Genomic DNA, 16,348 nt, shown 5'->3' on the forward strand with positions numbered 1-16,348 from the left:
GGCGTCAGTCAGTTTCACAGCCACATCATGCATCCAAAGGACATGGACGTCATCAGCAGGCACACGTTTACCACTGTTCCCAGAAGGAACACTCTGGATATCAGGCTGTATTTGAGAACTTTCAAAGAATCCACAAAATCTGTGCTCTGATAAAAGAAATAATTTTCTTGTCAAAAAAGTAAACTAACATTGTTTGAGCAACTGTGAAAAATTAGTGGAGAAAACACTTTTTATTAACTTAAATATGTAAAAATATAACAAAAAGCACCAAGCTTAAAGAAATATTTACAAAAACCCAAAGAATCTCTCTAGAATATGAATATTTACTAAATAAAAGGAGAGCAACAGCTAAGAAGCAGACCTACATCTCCAAATGCTTGATCAAATTTGGAAAGCTGTGGGTCAATAATAAAAGCATGTACTGTAGGTTCATACATTTATGTAAGATATCGTTAAGCATTTTAATAAGTTGCTAATATAAAGTCAGAAAAGACTAATTGTTCGTATAGTGAATTATGTAGGAAACTGTCTTAAATACAAATCCAACACATCAAGAATACGTTCGTTTTTTGGTTTATTAAGACAAAACTACATTTTCTGTGTTTCTTGCAATACATTAACAAGCATAAAAATCAATTCAGTATTTCCAAGTATGTTTCGCTCACAAAAATCACAGTCATTTCACAGTACCTTACAGTAATTCTTTTCACAACAGTCTTAACATTTCTTTATACAACAGGCAAATAGTTTAATACCTTCCATCAAGACATTTCAGAGCTTTAGATGTTCAGAAATAAGGTCAAAAATCTCTTTCAAATGCAATCATTAGTTTGTATTAAACTAAAATGCCAGATGACAAGTCTCAGGTTTCTAAAAAGAGTTTTAAAAAATAGGTTTACAGCCCATAGTAAGTCTCATAAACCTCAACGATAGGTCCTGTCACGTCTAAACACTACAACTGTCTGTGGATAAAAATCTGCATTCAATTGTACACTACTTTCTTCTACATCTGAATGAAAACCTTATTAACCCCAATTCATCCATGTATTCTGATACATTCAGTGAAAAAGCCAGGATCACTGGGGCTGTTCTTTCTATCAAAGGAAAGAGCTCCGATCACCTACAATATAATTTTCTGTGCTTATTTTCTTTAGGGGAGGAAATACACATCTATTCCACGCCACACTGGATGTTACAAAATGCATGTGAATTCTGCCCCAGTGCCATGTGTTCATTACCGTTTTGTCTCCTTAAAGAACTATCTAACAGTGTTTCCCAAAATGTTCTCCACAGGACAGTAGTGAGAGGTTCACAGGTATCCCAAAGGAGAAAAAGGTCCTGATGTCAAAATAGTTTGGGCGATGCTGGGTTGAACAGTTTTTCACTGCCAGATGCCAAGCCCTTACTGCGCTAAAGTGCATTGTAAGTTTCCATGTGCAAACTTAGTTCCCAGCAACACCATTTCTATAAAACACTGATGAACATCTCACAGAGCACTCATATTACATGGAGTACTATGGGAAATGCTTTTCCCGGTCCAGGTTACTGGAAATTCCACAATCTGGGCTTACATTCATTGTAATCCCAGAAATATTTTCTCCATATACCCTCATGACTTTGTGAGATTTAACAGATTTCAGAAGGAAGACTCAATGCCGTCTCAGTTAACAGTTCTACACATTTCACACTAGTTTTTGCCTTGTTTTTCATGCAATTTTAAGAGTACATAAATTCCTTCCTCTCTTCTGAATCACTTAGGACATTCTCATTTTTAAAAACAGAGAGCAGTTGCATATTGCTTAATATATTTTTTTTTAACTTGACTCACAGTCTTCCCCTGAAGGGCATGCATTTCATGTTATAGAAATGCAATAGAGTAAACTGTAATAAAATTATTTACAAGCACCTAGTTTGTTTAACCTTACATGGAAGCCATCACTGTTGGAAAACAATGAGAACATATCTTTTAGCAAAACGGTGCTATCTGGAAGCTTTATTGTGAAGATGCTTTCTTTTTTGTTTTTTGTTTTTCGGTCATGAGGCACTGAAGAATGAGTTGTGCTGAAATTAACTCAAAAGGTCAGCTTGTCTGAATGAGCATAACTTTGGTTGAGATTTTTCTCCCTTAAAAAAGATTTTCAAAGCACCAGTTAATTACAAAATGCATGCATATTTATCCTCACAGTGACTTAAGTGGTAAGAGAGCTAGCAAATCATACATTGCATTCCTCAAAGCATCTGATCAAACTTCTAGAAAACAACCCAACCAAAAGGGAAAATAATGCAAGAGAAGCCATATTTTCTCTGCTTAGGCTGGCGAAGCAGCAGCTCTTTGCAGCAGTGACAGGCAGGGCAGAGTATCCACTGGGAAGTGAGTCCCAACCTTGAATAATGGTGAGCTTGAGTAATCCTTAATCTACAATTTAAAGGATGAAAAAAAGAGACTAGTGAAATGTTTGATTCCCCAGATAAGGAACACCCAAGACTCCCTGGGTATCCTCCAAATGTAGCCAAGAAAAGTGTTCTTCTACCCTAGTCAGTAAAATGGAATGCTAAAACGTGATTATCTCATTCAACATCAGAGCTACTACAACTGACAATGACTTAACAGTACCTCAATTCCTATAAAGAAAAAATATATTTTAAATGCAGAACTTGAGAGGGATCACAACAGCATAGCATTATTGCTACCAGTTTCAAACATGATACTTCATACAATGTGAAATATCAATCAGCATCCCTCCCTCTCCCAAAACACACGTTACTCATGAGATACTATTAGTGTTTAAAATCCAAGCTTATAGAAGTACAAACTTAATTCTCAGTATTTTTATACTAAATTCAAAGAAACTATGTAACACTCATCTGGAAAAATTCTTAATTCCATAATATCTTAGAGATAAGCAACAGTAAACTGTTAGAAAATGTTTTCACATTACATGATATTTAAGAAATCACCATAATTACCATAATAAACGAATAATTATGCTCCCTGTTCACAAAAGGCACCTACCAATTATGAACAGACCATTTTTCATAATTATTTACCACTATGTGGCATAAGGGTTTAGGCATATAACCCATAAAAATTTGTTAAAAGTCATGGATTTTCCTCAAAGCTAAAAATTCATAAATGCCTCTAACCATTACCAGTCAGTAGGGCCACCACATGCATATACTGGACAGGTTGTGCACGGCACAACTCAAGTGGGCACCAGTCACATGGACTGGGGTGCAGTACACAATCTGTGTGCAGTACAGAAAGCCCTCATCAGTTGTGGCCAGAGCACTGTATTCTAACAGAGTCTGTCAGCTCAAGCTAATCAAGTTAGGAAAGTTGCTATTTGGTTGGAGGATTTCCAAGAAACAGCTGTACCCGTGAGAAGCAGGTATTACCTGAGGGGTAGACGGGATACAGACATAAAACAGGAAGGGTTCTAAATATTTGCTGGTCATTTAAAACTCAATGGCACTTTTTTATATAATCAAAAGCCTTCAACACCAGTTTTCTGGCCAAGTTTCCCTAGAATTTTGCCAGCCAAATTAACTTCCTGATGTTAACTATTTGATTATAATATCTCAGTTCCCGACCTAAACTAATACTGTCTGTTTTCACATACCTCTTAAAAACATTTTCTATATCTGACTGCAAAGGACAGCACAGTGATACCTGGGTGTGATATATATATCAGTCCATTCATTTATAAAGCACTTGGGATAAAAGGTGCTCCCATTAAAAATGTAGCTACTATTGACAAAGATAAAACTGAAAAAGAGTGAATGGATGACTCAATTATTTTTAAAGGAAGCATTAACCATTAACCAGATAATATACCAACAAATTACCCAATAGCACTAAGTATACCATATAAGATTCAGTTCTAGAACACAGCTACATTTCTGTGTCCATCACAGTAATTAGTCCTTAAAAGCTGTACTTAAAATGTCAATCTTTAATAAACTCCAAAATAATGTATTGAGATTTCATCTTGTAGTCTACGGATTGTGGGTTGCGAATAGAGGCTGAGGTCCCCCCAAGTGTTATCTGCAGGCTGCTGTGTGGATGCAGAGCTGGGAAGATCACAGATCCATGGAGGGAGAAGGCACTTGTCTTCCAGGAGATCACTGCGGGACAGGGCAGGCCTGACCTTGCGACGGCACCTTCAACTCTCGAGCCAGAAGCTGGTACCTACAAGGGACTCATCTCATGACCTTCATTTGCCAGCGGTGCCACACGTTACCTACAGCACCACAAAACTCAGAATATATTCTAGAAGTTTTTGCCGGTTGCATTGAGGTAGAAAAGTGCTGCTCAGTTCTAAAACAGACACTCTCTTTTGTTTGGTCTCCTTGAAAACCTAAAGAAAAAGTTTAGATTAAATTAAAGGCAAAAAATAAAAAATAAAAAAAAATTTCTATCACCAACCTGACCTGTGGTTTCCTAGACCTCAGAAGGCAGTAAAGGCACACAAAACCATATCCTGGCTTTAAGTAAATGCATGCATGTGTGTGTGTATGAGGTGGGAGTTTCCAATGCAAGCAAGGTTTTTTTTTTTTTTTTTTTTGATGGAGTTCAACCAACATAACTATATTCTAAAATTTCAACCAATATAACTACTCTAAAATGACTTAGAATAAAGTCACAAACAGTCCCTCACAAAAGGCCACTAGTATCTCTATGGAACTCACATTCTCCATCAATCATGAAGGTAAAGGACACCTGAGGATACTTCTAGAAATACTTGTAAAAATACAAGAAAGTAACTAAAAATCATATGGAATAATTAAGAGCCAAGATTGTGGTATTAATCCCAAAGTCAAAAATCTGAAGTACCCCAAAATCTGAAACATTTTGAACGCCAGCATGACGCTCAAAAGACATGCTCATTAGAGCATTCTGGGTTTCGGATTAGAGACGCTCAACCTGTAAGTCTAAGGCACGTATTCCAAAATCCAAAAAAATCTGAAATCCAAAACATTTCTCATCCCAACATTTTAGATAAGGGATACTCAACCTGTAGCACCTTGAAACATATTGATACCAGTTATATATAGCAGTTTGGGAATAAATGTGAAACCAGTAAAATTCCAGAACATTCAAATAAATCTACACTGATGGGTTTCACCTTCAACATAGCCCAACCCATCCTACATGCTCCATTCCCAAAAACGCCTGTATCATTAAGCCAGCAGAAACTGCTTCTCTCGGGGTTCACCCCACCACAAAGGTAGCTCAAACAGACTCGATCTAAAGAGAACAGAAGTTAAGATAGCTTTTATACCATAAATGGTGGACACCTACCCCAATATCCTTAAACATTTTCACAGCATTCTTCACAAGACAGTATGTGGCACTCTCAGCTGAAGAGACAGAATAAAACCCTGTCAAATGGTTAGGCCCAACAAATCATGACAATCCCAATAGCCACAGTAAGAAAGTATGGGGAGCTAGGAAGAGAATGAGGGCAAGTCAGCAGACAGGGGTGGGGCCCCACTTCCACCACTGACAACCTGTGAGTTCTCAGCTGACTTGCTGTTACACCTACTTTGTTTAAACCTACCTTGTCCTATGTTGAGGTAAATAAGAAAGGGAGGGGGAAAGAAAAGAGGGTGTAGAAAGAGAAATAGGGAGAATGGAGGGAAATAGAAATACCTAAAACATCCATTGTCCAAGATTGTTGTGAGAATCAAATGAGACAGCGTATAAACATTCTTTAAGCTACCCAGTGGTACGCAGATGACTGTACATCAGTGGAACCAGAGAAAGCACAGGCCTCGAGGTTATGAAACAAGATTTCTGATCCCGAGATCACCCACTAACTAGCAGTGTGACCTTGGGTATTTTCCTCAACTATAAAATGAGGTGATTAGATTAGATTCCTTCTGGCTCTGAAAAGTGATTCAAAGTAGTTTCAGCTCCAAACTACAACTGTATGAAATACTACTCCCACCCCAATCATATCTCCTAAGACAAACAAGACGGAGCGCTGGCCAAGATGTGCAGCAAGCGAAACACACACTGTTGTGGGAGTACAAGCAGGTACTGGAAACTGTTTGGCGGCACCTACTAAAGCCGAATATATCTAGAGCCTACAACCAGGCAAATCTGTTCCCATATATATGCTGTATATAGGGGCACAGATGTTCACCAAAAGACATATTCAAACATGCTCACAGCAACACTGTTCAAAGCAGTTGTGAACTGAAAACAACCCAAATATCCTTCAACAGCAGAATGAATAAAATGTGGTAAATATTTATACAAGGGAACACTACACAACAAGAACAAAGGAACAAACTATATGCAACATGTATGAATCTCAAAAATAATGTTACGTGAAAAAAGCCAGACGTAAGAGCGTATAACTGTATCATTCAACTTACATAACATACCAAAGAAGATAATAGTAATACTCTATGGTGTTAGAGGTCAGGATAAGTTTGCATTTTTCCAATTTTCTACAATTAGCAAATTTCTGTAATTAAAAAAAAAAATTTTAAACAACAAATAGTGACTCAACATACCATATACTGCAACATTTCTTTCTGTTCTGGTTACTAGGTATTTGTGCAACTTTTGCAGATATTCAGGTTCTGGAACAGGACCGCTAAAGTTGTGAACAAAGATGGCAGCAGAGCTGTAGGCCTCCAGCAAAGGCCCAAGGAGTCTCTGTAAGAAGGTAATAAACTGCTGGTGCTCCTTGGATTGGCTCACCTGAGTGTGCAAAAGCAGGAGATGAAGTCATGAGGAAGGGACAAGAGACACAAGGCAAGAGGACAGAGGACTTTCTCTGGAGAGCCAGTAACGTGAGAAGACGGCCACTCACATCAGCACTACACGAAAGCGGACCCCTGCCCTTCATGCAGAGAATCTCTGCAGGAAACAACTGCTGGCTTTCAAACACATTCTTTATGGTTATCATTCACTTTTTTATAGTATATGAGGCTTGTGTTCATTGAACAGCCACCTAGAAGAAATTTTCATAACTGAATACTATAATTATGATATGCTATCATCACTGAAAATAGCTGCTCTTAAGACTAGGCCTTCTACAGTTTGAAGCCTGGGCTCAACAGTCACTCAAGTCTGCAAACCAACCAATGGGAGACCACTAAGATCATCTCATTCCTTCTTCAGCACCTATTCCCTGCCTCCCCTAAATGGCCTTTGCCCACAGTCCAGCAATGTGGGGAATGATGGCCACCGTGACGGGGGTGCTTTATGGCCGAGAGGCTCTCACTGTACCTACCCAAAACACACGGGTTCAGTGAAGCCCCTCTGGAGTGTGAAAGCAAGATCACTGCCCAATCTTAAAACTACACTAGTACCACCCAAGTGAAAAAGAAGACAATTTCTAAATGTCAAAAAAGAGTAATCCACTTAGAGTATTCAGAAAACATGGGTCATTATTACTAAGTTCTAAAATTATAAATTAGACAAAATTGATTTTTCTAAATCAGGGACTTTTTCTTAATCTAAATTTTCTCCTATAATGGTATTTGTTTTACCTGACAGCAAAGAGCTCAATATATGAAATTTTGGGAGGGACAGCAAGAGTGACTCAAAAAGAGCAACCAGGCCCATGGCAGCTCAATAGCAAAACTGCTGCCTCATGAGGGGGTGCAGGTGTAGATAAACAGGTATACACCTGTATATTTCATAAAAGGATGGTGAAAGTCTCACCTATGACATTCATCTTCCTGACTTTTCAGACTCTCCTTTCCTTTTCTACTTAAACCGACTAATTTAAGGTATTAATTCAGCTCAAACAGTTTGAGTGTCTTTACCACACAGAAGGCACCAGAGCTAGTTGGGGAGTTCTTTAGATATGAAGACATCACCAGGGCTCCAGCTGATCTCATTGCAACATAAACCTCAACATATCCCTGTAATATCCACCAGAATTCTTCACCAAAGTACCTTCAGGTAGCAATCTCGCTGTTCCTCCCCAAAGTCACTGTCTTCATCTTCTTCATCACTTCTCCAAGACAAAGGTTCAGGAAGCTTCTTGTCCCACTGCTGCTCAGCAAGACTAGGACTGATATCTTCCTGGTCATCGTGCTAGGCCAAGGAGATGATGGATAGTAAATAAATATGCACTGGCACACAAACAACTGCCCAGTGGAGCCAGGACAAGGCAGTCCTCTTCTCTGACCCTTCCTGGCTCTTCTCTGTTTAGCCATTCATAACGTCAATCAACTTCCCTTCCAAACTCAAACTCAGTCGAGAGGCAGCAGGGGACAAAAGAAAGGGCGGGTGGGAGGGGAGAGCTACCAGAAAGATCAAATAAAAGTACCCCCACATATTCTAAATTGATATCTACTTTTCCAGGCCATGCCCTCTACACTAAATCTACCAAAATTAAAATAGAATCTCAAAAATGAAAACTGCAGATGTGCAAGCTACAAGCATACTGATAGGTGTAACATCTCAACTTAGCATACAAACTTCTAGATGTCACAGAATCAAGTGAGGATATGTTTTAGATAACACAACTTACAAATAGGAACCAAAATATTAAATAATCCAAAGGACACTTATTCTCCCCATTCTTATTTTTCTCTTCTCTACATCTGAACATGACTGTATACCAAATGTAATTATTGATTTGTTTATTTATTTATTTAAGAGACTGAGTCTCACTCTGTCGCCCAGGCTAGAGTGCAGTGACACGATCTTGGCTCACTGAAACCTCCACCTCTCCCATTCAAGCAACTCTCGTGCCTCAGCCTCCCAAGTAGCTGGGATTACAGGCACGTGCCACCATGCCCAGCTAATTTTTGTATTTTTAGGAAGGACAGGGTTTTGCCATGTTGGCCAGGCTGGTCTCGAACTCCTGACCTCAGGTGATCCACCCACCTTTGCCTCCCAAAGTGCTGGGATTACAGGCACATGCCACTGCGCCCGGCCAATTATTGGTTTAAATAAGTGGTAGAAAAGGGAATGAAGAGCAAGTAACTTCATACAGACAAATAAAGGAAAGCTCTTCCTCTTACCTCTGCCACTGTAAGAATGCCATACTGGATAAACTTTCCTACTGTTTCATGGCACACTTGGTAAAATGTCTGGCAGGGCTGAAAAGAAAAGTCAGTTAGATGTAAATGCCACCATTTTATACTTCTTTCTTTAAAGGCAGAAAACATGGTACAAGGTAGCTGCCAAAGCCTTCCATTCTGTTACCTCCGTCACCCCACTGAGCAAGTCCTGTGATTCCCAATGCCCACCGTCTTGATACACACACGGTCATGGACAAAGCCCAAGAAGAGACCTCTGTCACTTCACTGGCAGAGCACCCAACACTGCACCACCTGCAAGGGGTACTCCTGAGCTCAATTCTCTCCCCACACCCACAACGTGGCAAGCCTCCTGAAGACTGCTTATTAGCCCCCCACCACCTATTTCTTTTACTTTCTAAGACAATTTTTCTGCAATAGTTATAATAAATACCATACACAAACGCGGTGATTGAGGAAACACAACACTGGAATAAGTAAACAAAAACCAGAGAAAAGACAAAGTCAATCTTCGAGTCTTATCCGCCCTCGTCCCTCCCATCCCATCACCCACGGTTCATGCAAAACAGATTCCCCAACAGGACCACCAGGACACCTCACCCAAAGCACGGCGTGGAGGGGCGGTACTCCTAACACATGCCCTTATCTTGTCAACATCTCAAGACACGTTCATACAAAAGAAAATATCGGAATTCAAATAAAATATGAATTCTACATGTTGACGATTTTGAGAAGAAGGAAATCTACTGCTAAATACATATGTGTCATGATAAATGCCTAAGTGTTTGGGTATATAATATAAATGCTCATTAGTACTGCTGGGCTTTGTTTTCCTCATTTGTAAACTGAGAGGGGTTGAGCAGATTTTTTTTTTTTTTTTTTTGAGATGGAGTCTCGCTCTGTCTCTCAGACTGGAGAACAGTGGCGCGATCTTGGCTTACTGCAATCTTCACCTCCCAGGTTCAAGCGATCCTCCTGCCTCAGCCTCCAAAGTAGCTAGGACTACATACGCGTGCTACTACACCCAGCTAACTTTTTTTGTATTTTTAGTAGAGTCAGGGTCTCTCCACGTTAGCCAGGATGACTTCATGATCTGCCCGCCTCAGCCTCCCTAAGTGCTGGGATTACAGGCATGAGTCACAGCACCTGGCCGAGCAGATGATTTTTAAGGCTGCTTCTAACTGTTACCATCTGTGGTTCCATCATCTATAGGTGGGTGCGTTAATGATTTACAAACCACTGACCCAGTGGCTCACACACAATACGTGCTCACTAGCTTTGAATGTGACTGCCTGAGAACATTGAGCAATCTGTCCTATCATGGCTCATACTGCAGGACAGATTCAGTGGAGCAGTGACCCAGAGAGCAAACCAAGATAGTAAATGACATATTGGTTTGGTGGTCACTGAAATCCAGGAGTGGAATATAAAGTATCAAAAATGGGCCAAACATTCTCTAACAAACAAACACAGGGGTTATGTTTTCACGAGAACGCTCAAGAAAAGAGACCAGGTAACACTGAAGAGTCTTCACTCACCAGTGAGATGGTGCCCTCATTGGAGAGAAGGTAGCACAGGCTGGCCGCCTTCCGCACCAGCTGCTCCTGACTGATCAGGTTAGGTGGGGTGCTGGTGGGCCCCCCCAATCCCCTCTTGTTCAGAACTGCATAAAGGCTGCAAGCTAAGAAAAGAAAAGCAACAATGAAGTTGCCAGCTCAAAGTCTCCAAGAAAAACTTCAACTGGCTCAAATAACCTTAAGAGATTATTAATACATCAAAAATAATGGCCTGTATTTTGAGAAATTTAAGTAAATCCCACAAGATTAAATGCTTATGATTCCATATGATCCCAACTGCATCAAAAACCTTCTCCAAACACATGAGCCCCCTCTTCTCTCCTTCCTCTCTTTTCTCTTAATCACAAATGAGGCCCTCCACTCACTTTGCTGCCCTGTATATGTCTCATCTCAGTTAGATTTTCAGCTCCTGGATTGCAAGACACTCTACCTCTCCTGAGAAATAAGGGTAATATTATACAAATGGTAATTCAGTAATTACTCATTGTAGTTATAAACAGTGATATAACAGGAGATTACATTTTCATTTGAAAACTAAAATTATAGCCACATTCCCTCAAGCAAGGGGCTATCACCCAAATTAAAGCAGATACCGCTATGTGTTTTAGGCTTTTTTATTTTCCATGAAAATTACTGACAATATTTCAAGGACTGACATACCTATGATGGCCTCCATGATAAAGACATGAAGTACCCCATTGCTGTAGAAGTTGAGTTCGAAGACTGCTGGGACAGTTGTGCTGGGGGTGATAAAAAACTCATCGTTCCTGCTAGTGTGGGTGATTGTGACGCAATTTCCCAGCAGCTGTATGGCATGCATTACTACATCTTCTGAATTTCCTGAGAACCCCAGGTCAAAATCACGAGCCAGGACTTCCTCTTTCATCACAAAGAAGTCTTCCACCAATGTGGAGAGATCAATTCCCTAAAGAAAGAGACAGAAATGGTATCATGACAGTGGAAAACCTACTTTCCAAAAAGTTGGGAGGTCAACACTCCAAGACTTTCTTCTTGCCTTGGCTTTCCTGCAGCTCACTGCTAGCACAGAGAGAAGTAGGGCCAGAATACCAATGCAGAGTGAGTCAGAAAACTGCTTAAAAAGCTGGTCCTCCAGGAATGTCAAAGTATTACACACGCTAGTGGACACTCTAGCCATGACACATGATATGCACACATAAGATCACAAGAGAGAGAAAAAAAGCCATCTGCAAGTAAGGAGTGCTTATTTTTTAGCAAGATTTCCTTCATTTTAAATATTTATCTGACAAATATTTACTTGGTGCCTATATATATTGGCACTGTGTTTGGTGTTGAGAACGTGACTGAACAAGACTGGTATGGTCTCTTCCATCATAAAGTTTAGACAAATGTATTTTGGGAGGATAAACGGTGGGTTCTAAAATGTCAATCAATTCGTTTGGAAAGCATTTGCTATCAGAATACATACCACATGTTAATGAAATAGATCTTATTTACATTAACAGTATTAATCAAGCAATAGCTTTGTACTATATATATTAAGCAGTCTGTTTTGTTTTGTTTTTAAATGTAGATTCTTCCTCCACCATGTTGATAAGCTCCTTTGGGCAGGGTCCTCAGCTTATTTTACTGTTTACCTCATAGGACTAGCCATGAGTGGGCCAAATTTGCCCCTGAATATGTATCTGAGCAGCTAACAAAACATCCTAATGCTTCCTACTTAACTGCAGGTGACATTGCAGACATACCTGCCTGTGTCTGTAGAGGAGTAGGCAAGCCACAATGTGTGTGGACATAATGGCACAGGACTTGCTAGCAGCTGGAAGGCAAACACAAAGCTTTTTTTAGTTGCACTTTTTACAAATATAGCTGAACTTTTTTGAAATACCTAAATTTTAAACAAGAGTATTTAAAACTGTAAAAGTCGTCTATCACATTTCCCGTAAGTGTGATTTACCAAAAGGAAGTTATAGTATTACAGTGTTCTGGTATAATGGAACGTCATTAGAGATCACTGTTCATCATACAACAGGCTAAGACAGGTCCACCTTCAATCCAGGCCAATGGAATTTAGTTACTGAATGACAAAGAGACACTTTTATTGAAATACCAAGACCCAAAGTACAAGCCTGTTTGAGTTCTACAGGATCTCCCATTTCCATATTCCTTGACTTGCTCCCACCTAGTCTATTATAACTACAACTCCACTTCACTCTTCTTGCTGGTATTCACCATGTTAAAATGAAGGTGTAGTAAAAGGATAACAGCTGACTTGAATCAGAAAAATCTGGGCTCAAATCCTAATTAACTCACTAACTAACTTCATGACTTGGGGCAAATTACTTGAATTCCTGGCCTCACTTTCCTCACTGGTAAAATGAAAATACTACTAGCTCATTAGACTATGTGAGGATAAAATGATTGGCCCAGCACAGGAGCCACAGTAATGGGTGCTCAATATATTTGTATTTCCTCTTTCAACCTGACCCAGACATAAGAAGGAAGGGCACAGAAACACATTTGAGAATGACTACAGTGCACCCCTACAGTGAATTTGCATAAAATTATAATTATATAAATCAAATCTGAGAACACCCATGGAATGATAATCTGAAATCACGATAACATTTGTGAGTTTTCTAAGATGACAATACATTTATGAACACTTCATTCACTACTTGTAATTCAAGTTGTCTCCAGTGTTTAAAAAAAAAGTACTCAGTACTATATGTATACCTATTAAAATTTTATAAAGAATTTTAAAATATGAATATATGTGTTATAAATGGAAAGCTGCACAATACAAAACTGTAAAAAATATTTTTAGAGACTACACAGCAACATCAATGGTTATTTGGGTAGTAGGTTTTTGCTATCTATTTCATCTTTATTTTCCAACTTTTCGACAATAAGGTATTATTTTTCGTATCCAGATTTTAAGCAGGAGAGAGACACAATCAAACGTGCTTGAGAAAGAATCTTCTGACCCAAAGTCAAGCAGGAATACGAGCCTCCAGAATGGGAGGAGCCAGGTGAGGGAGGGAGGCCTCCCCAGTAGCACTGGCAGGAGGCACTGAGAGTATCATCAGGGTCCTGGCCGAGAGAGCAGCCAGAAAGAAATCACCACTGGGTTGAGCAGCAAAGAACCATCGTGCTGCCTTGGGATTTGAAAGCAGCCTCCACAACAGTACACAATTGTACAACTTGGAACTTAAAGAAGACTGATCCTGCAGTGAACTCACACTCCTCTCCAGGTTCACTTTAATTATTTGTGTATAACTATCCCACTGACGAGAACATAAGCTCGTTGAGTTCAGAACCATTAATTATTCATTTTGTATTCTCCACGGCTAAGGCAAAGCTTTATACAAGGCCACTCGTATTTGCTGCATTATAAAAAGTCTACGGGGTCAAAGCAGAAATGGACATGCAACTATAAATCTAGACGTTGTGCCACAAATTAGTTCAAGCAGTTCAAATAAAACACATTAATAAGCAACAGAGGCAACAAATCATTTTAATAATAACTATCTTTAAAAAGCACAACAACTACCACATGAACACCTACAATTACCAGACACTGTATAAGATGTTTAACTCTAATTACCTCAAATCCCCATGGTATCACCTTCTTTCTAATAACTTACCTATCACCACCTGTGAATTAATAGAAGTGGAAACTAACCTCAGCAGATTTCAAAATCTGTATAGTTTGCACCACACCATGATGAATCTAAATTGTAGAATTAAAGAGTCTGGTATTCTACTTACTGAATAGAATATGCTCAGCCAGATTTGCAATCACCCTCCTTCGTAGGAATTCATCTGTTGCATTTCTGGACTCATTAATGGATGTGTCTCTACCTTCATCAGCAGCATCATTGGGTCTAAAAAGTGTTTCGAAAATCAACCCACAACCACACTCTTTTACAAGGCAAACTATGTGGAACTGATCTTTAAATGAATTAGATACTTTAAATTACTATATATTTTAAATTTAAACCACACATAGATTATTTCTATGGGTTATTCTCCTACATAATAGACTATATTATGACCTGGCCAAAAATTGTTAGTTATGACTAAATAGTCTGTTGGTACATCACTTCCAAAACCACTGGCGGAAAGAATACATAAAGCAAGATGCCAGATTCTAAAACATTTCTGAAAATTCAACACTTCCACATATGAAAGGAAAGGCTTCATATTCAATTTATCTAAGTTAAAATTCAATTTGAATTCTGAAAAATTCAAACAGCAAAATCCTTTTCTATGGTTCACTTACATACAATATGCATAACCTACTACCACAAAAACTCAGTTCAAGTATTCAAAAAGCATAAATCAAATAAGAACTCCTATATAATTCACAAAATCAAAAAGCTTTTATAAGTAAATAATTAAAAACTTCCAAACTAATATGAAAACATGTCATCTCAATATTCCTTATTGGACCAAGAGAAAAGTTACTTGAGTAAAGAAGTGAAAATAAGAATGTGCACATTTTTAATAAGGTTAATCTATGCAATACAAGAAATAACAGATGTTTGATAGCTCTACAAATTTTACCTTGAAGGAAGTATAGCTGGTAACAACGCTTGCTCCAGAGAAAGTGGAGCAGACACCGGTTTTTGACTTTGGCTTTCTAAATATTCCTGGAGAAAAAAAATACAACATGATCATTTACCCTCACTTTCACATCAACATATAAAATGTAATTTCATCTTCCAAAGGTTAAAAGGCAGTTGTGTATGAAATAAGCCATGCTATAGAGCATGGGAAATACTTTCTATATCCTAGACTGTCTTCAGGTCCAGAATGATTCACAGATTGTTGCTAAGCATGAAGCTGAACTTAAGAACTGAAGACCCAAAGAATAGGATGCTTAAACAAAATCATTTTAAAATTAAAAGAAATTTTTAACTTTTCTCACACATCGTCATAAAATTGACATTCTTAATATCATTAATAGTGATGATAGACATAATCATACTTTAAAAAATCTGGCAACCCAAGAACCACATTATTTTCAAAAGAACCTCAATCTAAAAGCAAATCATAACAAGACAGAGGAGCTACGTGACCATTTAAAAAATAAAGAAAAAGAAAAGAAATGATGAGGTTCTAAAAGATCAAAGCATTCAAGGCCAACAAGCATCTACCACAGCAGCTGGAATCTCTTAAAGTTAAGCCAGGAAGTAGAATAAAAGGAGAGGCGGGACCTTCTGCTCCTTATCCCTGGGCTCCCTACTTCGGTACCCATTCTTCTCCTTCTCCTTTACAATTTGAGTATCTTCAGAATTTAAAACAGCAAGGGCCTCAGGGACCTGCCAGTCCCAGACTTTCAATGAGGATGGCACTATCCCTTAGGATGTGTGGTACTGGATTCTACACAATAAGACGTAGCATCATCCTGTCAAATTTGCCCAGCTTTGGCTGCGCAAAGTGGCTCACACCTGTAATCCCAGCACTTTGGGAGGCCGAGGTGGGATGATCACCTGAGGTCAGAAGTTTGAGACCAGCCTGGCCAACATGGTGAAACCCTGTCTCTACTAAAAATACAAAAATTAGCCAGGTGTGGTAGCGGGCACCTGTAATCCCAGCTACTTAGGAGGCTTAGGCAGGAGAATTGCTTGAACCTAATGGGCAGAAGTTGCAGTAAGCTGAGATTGCGCCACTGCACTCCAGCCTGGGTGACAAGAGCATGAAACTCCATCTCAAAACAAACAAACAAAAAAAAGTTACGCAGCTTTTAGGGGAGGTGTTTGGAAAAATTT

General features: G+C 39.0%; 1 protein-coding gene across 6 annotated transcripts in view; it reads right to left on the reverse strand.

The window, feature by feature from the left end:
• Window positions 1-557: 557 nt before the first annotated feature.
• Window positions 558-16,348, reverse strand: part of GPAM (glycerol-3-phosphate acyltransferase, mitochondrial) — a 63,584-nt gene continuing 47,793 nt past the window's right edge. For all 6 annotated transcript variants that reach the window (XM_038009562.2, XM_007964096.3, XM_038009561.2 and 3 more), the window contains 10 exons: window positions 15,141-15,226; window positions 14,343-14,458; window positions 12,320-12,390; window positions 11,253-11,517; window positions 10,554-10,696; window positions 8,998-9,075; window positions 7,922-8,062; window positions 6,526-6,715; window positions 5,303-5,361; window positions 558-4,358 (listed from right to left, as the gene is read on the reverse strand). In XM_038009562.2, coding sequence (XP_037865490.1) covers window positions 4,242-4,358; window positions 5,303-5,361; window positions 6,526-6,715; window positions 7,922-8,062; window positions 8,998-9,075; window positions 10,554-10,696; window positions 11,253-11,517; window positions 12,320-12,390; window positions 14,343-14,458; window positions 15,141-15,226 — 1,266 coding nt within the window. In that variant the 3' untranslated portion in view covers window positions 558-4,241. The remainder of the gene's footprint in view (window positions 4,359-5,302; window positions 5,362-6,525; window positions 6,716-7,921; window positions 8,063-8,997; window positions 9,076-10,553; window positions 10,697-11,252; window positions 11,518-12,319; window positions 12,391-14,342; window positions 14,459-15,140; window positions 15,227-16,348) is intronic.

Source organism: Chlorocebus sabaeus, chromosome 9 (assembly GCF_047675955.1).
Source record: "Chlorocebus sabaeus isolate Y175 chromosome 9, mChlSab1.0.hap1, whole genome shotgun sequence".
NCBI classification, from domain to species: Eukaryota; Metazoa; Chordata; class Mammalia; order Primates; family Cercopithecidae; genus Chlorocebus; species Chlorocebus sabaeus.